A 10,541-nucleotide genomic window follows, 5' to 3' on the forward strand; every position below is an offset into this window, starting at 1 on the left:
GAAAGCACTTGCACATTTTGAGCATCGTCATCATTAGCATCAACATCAACATTATCATCATCCTCATCGTCATCATCATCATTGTCATGATTACGAACAGTAGGCAGTCAGGCAGGCAGCGGCGCTGACGTTGACAAGGCTGCAAGCCGAGGGAGTTGCAACAGAGAAAGTTTTTCCTCCTTTTTTGCAAAGAAGGCGCCTGTCTGTAACTGTATGCTTAGGAGTGTGTGTGTGTGTATGCCATGCCTGGCAGTTTGTTTTTAATCAAGGCAAAACTGGGTCAGTTTGGGCTGCAACTAAAAATATCATTTATGTAGCTCAGCCAAATGCGCCAGTTGACTTTCCCTCCTCTTCATTTTATTTATTTATTTTCCTTTTGTGTGTGTGTGTGTGTGTGAATGCATTGTGTACCCAAATATAAATACATATACATATATATGGAATATGTATGCACATATTTGCGACTCTTTTACACTCATACACACTCACACAGTCTCACTTATACAGTTACCATTGGATGCTGTGTTAATTGCTACACAAATTCACAGCACTCACTGCTGTTAACGATGAGCGCGACTGTTAGCTAACAGAGTAATTTAAGCGCACTAACAGCGCCAGTTAAACTTCTGCTAAAGTTGACCCAGTTGCCTGGCCCCGGTCTGCCTATAAATAGAGCGCAGTATACAGTTGTCCTCTGCGCTTGGAGAGGCGAGAGCTGAGCAGACTCCACTCTACAGAAGCTGCATGTGGGCTGAGTTTTATGATGGATTTCGGGCCACTACGTTGCAGGCAATTGGCAGCACAAAGGCTTATGCGAATTAAATTGGTATTTATATAGAGCTTAAGACGTTGGCACGACAGATGTGAAGTGAGCGAGAGAGCGACAGAGAGAGAATGTGTATTGAAAACTTGATGGATAAGTTTTAAACCAAGGCTCGAGGTGCTCTCAAAGCAATCAACAGGCCGTTGAACTGCCTTCGAATCGTGATTGAGATAGCTATTAAAAGTTCTACAAGAGTTTTGGTTATTTCTATGGAAAAGTTTAGCCAAGGGATTTGCTGAATACACAAGAAGTAGAAGTTTAGCTAAGATATTTAATAAGATATTTGGCTTGTGAATATGCAGTTAACTGTTTGAAATACAGCCAAAAGGTATTTTGATAATTTCAAATGACTCGGCGCCTAAATTATAATCAAGATTTTAGCAAAAGGCGTTTTTCCCCTTGAACAACACTTACCTCTGACGATGTGAGATAACACATGCGCGAATCGGTGCTCTCTATAGAGGCCTGTTGTACAATTCCATAGCGTGATTCGCGATCGCTCAAATACTCTGATCGCAAACTATCCTGACGTATAAATTCAGCACTGTGAAGAGGAAGTGAAATCTTTAGCATATAGTTCAGATATTTAATATGTAAGAATAGCTACCGTTGCTCCAAGGAGTCAGCGCGTGCACTCTTATAACCGGAATCGTTGAGGCTGCTGTCTTGGCGCAGCGACGGCAGCGAGTCCCAGGGCGAACGCTTGTGACCGGAGCCGGCCATTTGCTGGGCCATCATGCCGTGGCCGGAACCGGAGCCAATGGTCGAGCTGCCCGAACGCCAGCCATCCGAGTGACGGAACCACTGAGCACGTGCCGATTCCCCAATGCAGCTGGCACAGCGAGAGTTCGAGAAACTGAAATGGAACATTGAATTTATATAATGATACACACATAGGCCTTTAAATGGGACACTTACCTAGCATTGTGATCGGACAGATAGCCGCGATCCCTTTCCCGCTCACGCTCGCGAATCAATTCGTTGCGATCGCTGTAATAGCCATCCCGGTCACGATCGCGTTCCTTATCCCGTATGGTGGATAGGGGGCGATGCGGCGGCAGCGGCAAGGTTGAAGATTTTGCATTGGCTAAGGGAAGAGACAAAATGAAATGAATGAATATGATTCGCGTATTGCCATATAGAAACTAATTTAAATACAACGGCTAAGGGCAAGCATCAGCATTTCAGTTCTCTTCGAATATATATTTAATGGGCTTTTTATTTGGTATAGCATTAGTTAAGAGACGTGCATTCAATGGAACTACTTACGCCTACGTAGTGGATATGGACTGCGCTGTGTTGATCCTGGTAGGCTTTCAGCGAATTCTGATGATAGTTGTTTGGTTGTTGTTGTTGTTTGGTGGTGGTGGTGGTGATGGTGGTTGTTGTTGTTGATAGTGATGAGGTTGTTGTTGTTGTTGTTGTATGGTTATTGTGTTGGTTGATTGTGTGCGAGGGCGCATGATGAGCATATTGTGATATGTATGGATAGCATTTAAGTTTTAATTATTTAAATATTTATATTAAAAGAGACAGAGAGTTAGAGAGAAGTTTACGATAGCAAAGAGACAAATAATACAAAAAAATCACATCTAGAATTATGAAAATATTTGGTTGATAGAAAATGAAAAATATGCTGCATAACATTTAGAAGAGAGCTGAGCTGAGGTGAGTTAGGTTGAGTTGAGGAGAGAGATTTTGATATGCAGAAGTGGCTATATATATGGAGACTTTTGCTATAGCAGCAGTCAAGCTCTTGAATACAGATTATAAATAATAGTCTTAAATAGCTATTGCCAGCTCTGCAGTCTCCCTGCATTCAGCTAACAAAGCCATTCTGATTTCAGCACGAATTCCATTCTTGTGCAGTTTGCCCTGCGAAATGCCCGGAAAGAAAGGGAACCCGCATTAATCAGATTATCTCTGTCCAGCTAGCTAGCTATTCGGTATGCCAGCTAGTCTCTTTTTGTCTTTTTCTTTATCCCCGTTCTATCAAAAAAGCGACTTGATTGGAGACATTGACGAGGGCACGAAGTGAAAACAACATTCGAGCTCAAGCTAATTAAAAATTCGATTAGAGAGGGGGGCGTACAATAAAATGATAGCAAGTGGGTGGCTGGGAGGTTGGTGGTTAAAAAAAAAAAAAAGAAAAACAAGAAGTGGAAGAGCAAGAACAAGACGGAATGTTCAGCTACAACAACAACGAGAGAACAAAAAGTTGAGTTCAAACTAAATTGGCTACGAGTACAGCAAGTCGAACGGAATCGAATGTGAACCAAAAGCGAAAAACCAAGCGAAACGAAACCCAAAAACTAAAACTAAAACTAAATTGAAGCCTTCAAGTGAGGTGACGCTGTGGCCAGGGCAACTCACCCAGATTCTCCATGCTCTGGGAGAGCAGAGCCTCGAACGTATGCAGGCTATAGGACTCGGCGTCCATGCCCTTGGCCAGCGTATTGCGCAAGTGCATCTCGTACTCCATGAGCAGCCGCGAGGTGGGGCTGCCCGGTGTGGGCGTCACATTCGGCGCCTGCTGATGCTGATGGTGCTGATGCCTGGATGCCCGCTGCTGTGGGTGCGGCGGATGCGGCTGATGCGACTGCTGCTGTGGATGCGGCTGCTGGGGCTGCTGCTGCTGCCCATACGACTGATCCTGATCGGAGTTGCCATTGCTGGAGCTGGGCGTGGTCGCATAGCACTGGTTGTCGAACATCACGTTATCCGATGGCGGCGAGCCCTCGATGCAGCTGCGCTCGCGCTCTCGCTCCAATTCCAAGTACAGATTGCGCTGCGGATAACCACGACCGATTTCATGCGAAGATCTGCCCAGGTTTAAGAAACGAATTTAGCGAGAGGCACAAACAATTTCCGGACACAAAACTCACCTCGAGCCGGAGAAGCGCGACGACTGACTGCCGCTGTTGCGGCCCAAGGTATTGTTGTTCATGACGTGATGGCCGCCGCCAGCACCGCCACCGCCACCGCCGGCGCCCCCACCGACGCCCACGCCCATGCCCATGCCCATGCCGTGCTGATGCATGTGCTGCGGCCCCAGCGTTTGTGCGCCATTGGCATTGTAGTAGTTGTAGCGGCGTCGCCCCATCTCCGGCGACGTGACGGGGCTCTCAGTGCTGGGCATCGGCTTTAGCATGCGCTTTAGTGTGCTCGTGTCGACGTTCATGTCCTCGGTGCTCTTGGTCTTGCGTCGTGTGTTGTTGTTGATTACGTTGTGCTGGTGGTGCATATCGTGCGAGTGCGCGTCGCGTGTCTGTAAATGGGTGTGTGTGTGTATGTATGTGTGTGTGTGTGAGCGATAAAGAGATAGATTAGGTGGCTGGCGCAGACAGACAGCCCGTAGCTGGGCACAAAGCTGAGCCAGGTGAGCGACTGGTAGGCTTCACTTACCATATCATCGTTGAAATCCTTGGTGCGTGTGCCGGTTGACTTGGTGGAGGTGCCCACGCTCTGGTGCAGTCCGCCGCCAACCTGGGTGCCCTCGCTCTTCGACAGATCCATATCCATTTGGCAGGCGCCGGCATCGTCTGGGCCCACCTGGGAGCCCACATGATTCTGTGTGCACATGTCCGAGCCGCTGCCCACGCCGGTGACAATGACGCCCGGTGTGTTGGTATTGACGCCCGCATTGGCCACCATCGAGCCATCTTGCCCTTTAAGCTGACGTTGTAGGGTATCTATGGGGGGGAAGAGAAACAGAGAGTGGGAGAGGGAGAGAGAGAGAGAGAGAGAGGAAGGGGTAGAGCGAATTTAGCATTTTATTAGGATCGTATTTCAAATCAGAGCTGGCAATAGACATTGCACAGTGGAGCGAATCGAATGATAAATTATTGAAAATAAAAATATAGAATCTAAATAAATTTTATTTTTAATACTGCATATTTTATATACATATATTTCAAGTTGACTTCAGAGAGAGAAGCTAGCAGTCTTTAATATAGTACGAGAGGAAGCAGTACTAAAATGTGAATGGAACTGGTTCATTGAGTGAGCTAATTTTATTTTTAAACACGATAATTTACTTAAAATTGTATTGTTATGCTGATATACATTAGTATTAAACTGTTCTGAACACTTACCGCCTCCTTGGACCACGCCCGGCCCACCGCTAGCCACATTATCATAGAGCGAGGTGCTGCTCACGGCGCTTACAACTTTGCCCTGCTGCTGGCCATCGACATCGGTGATTCTGTGGGAGCCGACATTACGCGGCAATGTGGATGAACCTGCAATGAGTATGGCGATGAGATTTGATGGGTGGGATGCGGTGGAGTTGGCTCCTAATCTCTAGCTGTATAGCCTTTTGGGTAGAGTGGCGGGGGTACATTGTATTACTTATTTATATATATGTGAAGAGACGGGGGCTAAGCTTAAATAAAACACAACTATACAGGCGAAACATGCCCCATATAGACCGAAAGAGAGAGAGAGGGAGAGTGAGAAAAAATAGAGATCGTCGCGTTAAAGCAAATCTTTCGAAGAAACATGAGCTGGAAACGTAAAGCAATAGACGAGCAAACAAAATTTTGGGGTAGTGGCAGTCGGAATTGCTCGTTGACTGAATGGACTTAACCGATTTGCTTATTCGATTCGATTTGGCTGAGAATTGGTTTTGTTTTAAGTTTTGACTTGGATTTTTATTTTAGTTTTTTGTTTTGTAGTATTTAGTCTTAGTTTTGGATTGGTTTGTTCTCTCACCTCTAACACGTGGATCGGTTCTCAAGCGCGCATACTGCTCGGCGGACATGCAGGTGCATTGGGGCTCTTGGCGCACGCGCGACGGCGACGCCGGAGTGCTGAGAGGCTTTCGCTTGGCCTTCACCTTGCCCTTGCCCGGCGGATCCAGTTTCAGGGAGTAGCTCGACGAGGCCTTTCGTGAAAATTTGAAAGAAGGCGACTGTAAAACGTCGCACTATCATTAGGTTAGTTGATTGGGATTACAAGGTTCTGTGTGTGCGGTTTCTGCTTTCTCTGCTTTCAAAATTCTTCTCTCATTAGCTGTCTAGATCGACATAGATCTGATAGATCTATATACGACTGGCTCAAGTCGTTCCGACTTGGCGAAAAATAGCCGTACTATATCGGCTGTGGCTGTGACTGTGGCTGTTGCAGTTGCTTCGTGTGTGATTTTTATAGGACTTAGAGAACTATTAGAAGAGTGCATAGAGTTGACATAGAGTAGTACAACTAGAGAAGTGCTGAAGGCTTGAGTACATATATAAATATACATATATAGAGATATATTTTAGATTAGACATAGAAATAGATAGTTAAGTGAAGTAGACAAAAATACACATTCAAGCATTAGTTAGTTAGTTAGTTACTTAGTTAGTTAGTAGTTACGAGTTTAGTTAGGTTTGTGAAGCCTTAAGAGTGCATTGCATTAAGCAGGGTATACTTTACTTTAAAGAGCTAATCTCTGCGCAGTGAGGCTCGAGGAAGCATATTAGGGCGCTAAGCGCACTTACGACTAAATTCACTTGATCTAATTTGATTTGATTTGATTTGATTTCTTCGAATAACATTTGAACTTTCAACTTAACCTAACAATTTTCAACACTTAGCTTTTAATATATGTGCTTATTTTTGATTAACTTGCTGCAAGAACAATTATTGTGAGCCTGTGCGTGTTGCTTCGATTTTGATTTCGATTTCGATTTGATTTTGGTTTTAGAAACCTTAAAACTATGTTGCAAGAATATTTTATATACTATCTTTGGCCTTCGCTTTTGGCACTTGGCTACACTTAAGTGGTTAACTGTTTATTTTGTCGCCTCTCTTGGCGATTCTCAATGGTAGCTCTTGGCTAGCTACACTCTTCTACTTCCTAGCGCTGCTAACATTTGATACGATTCAAAAATTTTGCATTGTTTTTGAAAGTTGTTTCGATATTTGATTTTCATTTGCGTATTTAAACCGCCCACTTGGCTGGGGATGAGGTTCTTAGGGCTGGGTGGGTTGTTGGGGAACTTAGGGCTCGTCGGAAACGGTTTGCAGTGGATAGGTAACGGTATTGTAGTAGAGGATACGTGCGATTGTTTTAAAGCGTTTTGCGTTTTTCTTTTGCATTTTCATTGTACGTTTTGGCAATTCGATTTTAATACAATTATCATTCAATTCATCGAATTTTTCATGTTTGTATTGTAAGATTTCAATTCATATTTATACATTTACAATCATTTATCGTTTTTTAAATTAGTTTTTGGTTTTTGTTTTGTTTTGTTTTTTTTTTTTTAGCGCACGTGTCAAATGCAAACGAATCGAGTTGAAAATATATATTTATACATACATAAATATATAGTTAAGAGAGATAGAGTAGTTAAATAAAATTGATGTTAGATAATAAAAGCATTTCGGGTGGGACAGAGTTTCATAGATAGTAGATAGATAGATTTGTAAGTGGTGTACATTTAGAAATGTATTCAAAATTGTTGTTGTTCATTGGTTATTTGTTGTTTGTTTGTTGTAGTTGTGGTTGTTGTATTCGTTATTGTTGCGTGTAAAGTATTCAATTTAAATTGTTGGTCGTTTGTTAATCGTTGTTTTCGACAACATTTATGTTTTCGTTACATTTCAAATTCAAGTACGACATTTGGTAGTTTTTTGTTGTATTTTTAAGTATCAAATGAAATGCATCAAAAATGAAAGATTTGAAAACGAATTTAGTTTGGTATTTTATATATATATATATTTATATATATACACAATTTTTTAAGTAGTTTTTTTTTTGGCGTGTTTCGAGAATGAATTCGAAAATGATTAGAAGAGAGAAAAAGAAATGAAAGAATATATAATATAAATACATTTAACAAATTTTAGTGGGTGTGCGTGTAACTGTATGTGTAAGTGACGTCAGTGTGTTTGTGTGTGTGTGTGTATGTGTGTGTAGGTTCACTGTGTGTGGGTGTCAATGTATGCGTGTGTGTGCTATAGAGTTAAATACAAGTAGTAGTTGTTGGAACCTTTGGAACTTTCAAAATACACACACACACAACAAGAATTAATAGGAACTTTGAACACTTATGAGTTTATTTGTTGCTGGGCATCAATTGCCTAGTATTTAACTGGTATATAATACATATAACTGTTATGGTATGCGTGAGTTATGTGATTAACTGGGTTGAGCAACTTGTGATAGAGGAGCGTATACAGAGAGAGCGTTTCGGTTGGCGATAGAGTAGGAGGGTTTAGGACACATAAAAGTGAAAAGCTTACAAAACAGTAACGACACTTAAGGGCACTGTTATATGTGTGTCTCTGTGTGTGTGTGTGTGTGGAGGAAAAAGAGAGAGCGTGTGTGTGTGTGTGTGTATGCAAGTATATGTATGTAGGTAGAGTTCTTACACATGCCCGAGAAAGGGAAGCGCTACTTGAATGGGGGTATTTCAAAACTTAAATACACTTAGAGATGCTGTCTCTCTCTATATATAGTATATATAAATGATTTGATCATAAGAGAGTTATTGTTTTCTCTGCTGTGATAGTTCGAAAAAAAAACATAGTTATTAATTAGTTATTTTAATAGTATTAGTTAGTCTTAGTTAGCAGCAGTTTGTATTTAGTTGTTGAGTTTGTAGTAGTAGTGTGCTTGTGACAAATAAACAATATGAAGCGATACTAACGTATTTTTTTACAATGTAAGATACCTGCAACAAATGAGGCGCAAAGTAAGAAAAGAAACGAAACAATTATTAGATACTAAATCCAGACAGTTTATGTTGACTAAATGAGTGAATAGTAAATGTTGTTGTTGTTGTTGTAGTCAGTAGTGTGTGTGCATGTGTGTGTGTTTGTGATTGTGTCTTCAGTCTGGCTAAGAAATTGATCGGAAATGGAAGTAGAAGCGAGCTTGAGCTTAAGGTATTTTATATTTTATATGCCTCTCATTTGGATTCTCTTTCAATCTCTGATCATTTTCTCTTGTGTTTATATTCAATTCAACGTGTAAAAGCGGTTTAAGCACTACTATATATATGTACGTATTACTTTAGAATTGTTGTCCAAATTGTTTACAAAATGGATGGATATTTTAAACGAGAGGAAAACAGAAACTCAATACAAAACATAAAATTCGAATTTTCAAGTAGGATACCAAATTTTGCGACAAATTTATTGATTATTCAAAGTATATATATTTATTATATGCATGTCTGATGTTGGTCAACTAAGAACGATAATATATATATATATAGAGTATATATACTTGTACAGGTATATTAAACGGGATCAGTTCTTGTTTAAGCAGTTTTGAGAGCGTTGTCTGTGTCTGTAACTGTAACTGTAACTGTATCTGTGTCTATATGTCTGTCTGTCTGTCTTTATGTTGTAACAGTGACTGTGACTGTAACTGTGACTGTGACTGCGACAGTGACTACGACTGATACTGACTGTGACTAATGGCATGGCATGAATTGAAGCTATTGCGCGTACTTTGAATGATTTCACACGTTTTATAGCTATTGCAGGAGCTATTCCAGTAATTTCGAAAAGAGAGATATATATATATATATATTCATTTATATCGTTAGTGGTTTATGGAACATAAGCGCCGCATAATCAGCATTATTAATTCATTAATTCAACATTCATCACGGTCGGTCATCATCACAGCATCATCATCATCAACATCATCATCAACTGGTTGTTTGCATTTGTGGCAGATGTTCTGGCAGCATTCAAACTGCTCCAAGGTGTTTGTTACTTGTTAAATAGTGTTGCTGTGTGTGTGTGTGTATGTGTGTGTGTATTGCTTTAGTGTTTGTTTTTGTGGTTGTTGGCTGAGGTGGTTCTTTGGTTGAGGTATCAGTTGAGGTGGTTGCTTGTCATCGTCGCGTTTGCAATATGCAGCAAACTGTAAGAGAATACTTACACAGCATTCCCGAAACTGCTTGGCATCGATGGGCGATGTGAAGTTGAGGCCCCAAGTATCGTTAGTCATTGGATCCTTCCAGTAAACAAAGCATTCTGATGCCTGGCCAATGCGTGTGCCTGCAAATACCACACACACACACACACACACACACACACACGCAGAGAGAGGGAGAGAGATAATAGAATTTTCAATTAGCAAAGGTAAACAGTGTGAGGGGGAGGTAGAGCTTCTCACCTGGCTGCACAAGTCGCACGTCGAGTATCTTGTCCACCTGGCTGTTGTACGCGGTGATGTGAAAGATGCACTCGGGCGAGTCCTGAATGCAGGTAATGTTAACAGGAACCAAATCTTCAGACACTTGTTGCCACTTGACGGTGCCGGCGCCGCTTGCCGATACGTGAAAGACCTCAGCCCACAACCTGAACGAACTAGGCGTTGGTTAATAAAACGTTTGTTTGACAAATTGATTATTGCAAAAGTTGTTGGTTTTGGTTCATCCAATTGATTGAGTTTGGTGCAAGTTTGTGGTTGAGGAAGTTTGATTTTGGAGGATCGATTGAATTGAAAGTAAAATCAAAGTGGGGAAGCACGGTTTGACAGTTGTTGTTGTAGTTGTTGCAGTTGCAGTCGTTTAGGAAGGAAAAGTTGTTGCAGATTTGTTGTAGTTGTAGTTGTAGTAGTTGTTGTTGTAGTTGTAGTTGCGCCCAACAATTTAGATTAGGCAGTGTGGGTTGTGTGTTGGTTGTTGAAAGTGTGGGCAAAAAGTCGAAAGTTTTTCGTTTTTGTTTTTTTTTTTTTTTTACATTTAGATTTTTTGTTTTTTTTTTTTTT

General features: G+C 41.4%; 1 protein-coding gene across 13 annotated transcripts in view; it reads right to left on the bottom strand.

Moving 5' to 3' along the window:
• Nucleotides 1-10,541, bottom strand: part of sif (guanine nucleotide exchange factor still life) — a 93,946-nt gene that overhangs the window by 83,034 nt on the left and 371 nt on the right. For 3 of the 13 annotated variants that reach the window (XM_018006297.2, XM_089466590.1, XM_018006296.2), the window contains exons 2-11: nt 9,945-10,138; nt 9,708-9,826; nt 5,537-5,735; nt 4,918-5,064; nt 4,229-4,515; nt 3,709-4,091; nt 3,197-3,645; nt 1,742-1,910; nt 1,431-1,679; nt 1,238-1,367 (exon numbers count right to left, since the gene is read on the bottom strand). In XM_018006297.2, coding sequence (XP_017861786.1) covers nt 1,238-1,367; nt 1,431-1,679; nt 1,742-1,910; nt 3,197-3,645; nt 3,709-4,091; nt 4,229-4,515; nt 4,918-5,064; nt 5,537-5,735; nt 9,708-9,826; nt 9,945-10,138 — 2,326 coding nt within the window. Of the gene's footprint in view, nt 1-1,237; nt 1,368-1,430; nt 1,680-1,741; nt 1,911-2,092; nt 2,150-3,196; nt 3,646-3,708; nt 4,092-4,228; nt 4,516-4,917; nt 5,065-5,536; nt 5,751-8,460; nt 8,485-9,707; nt 9,827-9,944; nt 10,139-10,541 lie in introns of all 13 variants that reach the window. The other 10 variants (XM_089466586.1, XM_089466582.1, XM_018006294.2 and 7 more) reach the window with 9 other exon arrangements.

Source organism: Drosophila arizonae, chromosome 4, assembly GCF_054131065.1.
Source record: "Drosophila arizonae isolate 15081-1271.41 chromosome 4, UAZ_ARI_1.0, whole genome shotgun sequence".
NCBI lineage: Eukaryota > Metazoa > Arthropoda > Insecta > Diptera > Drosophilidae > Drosophila > Drosophila arizonae.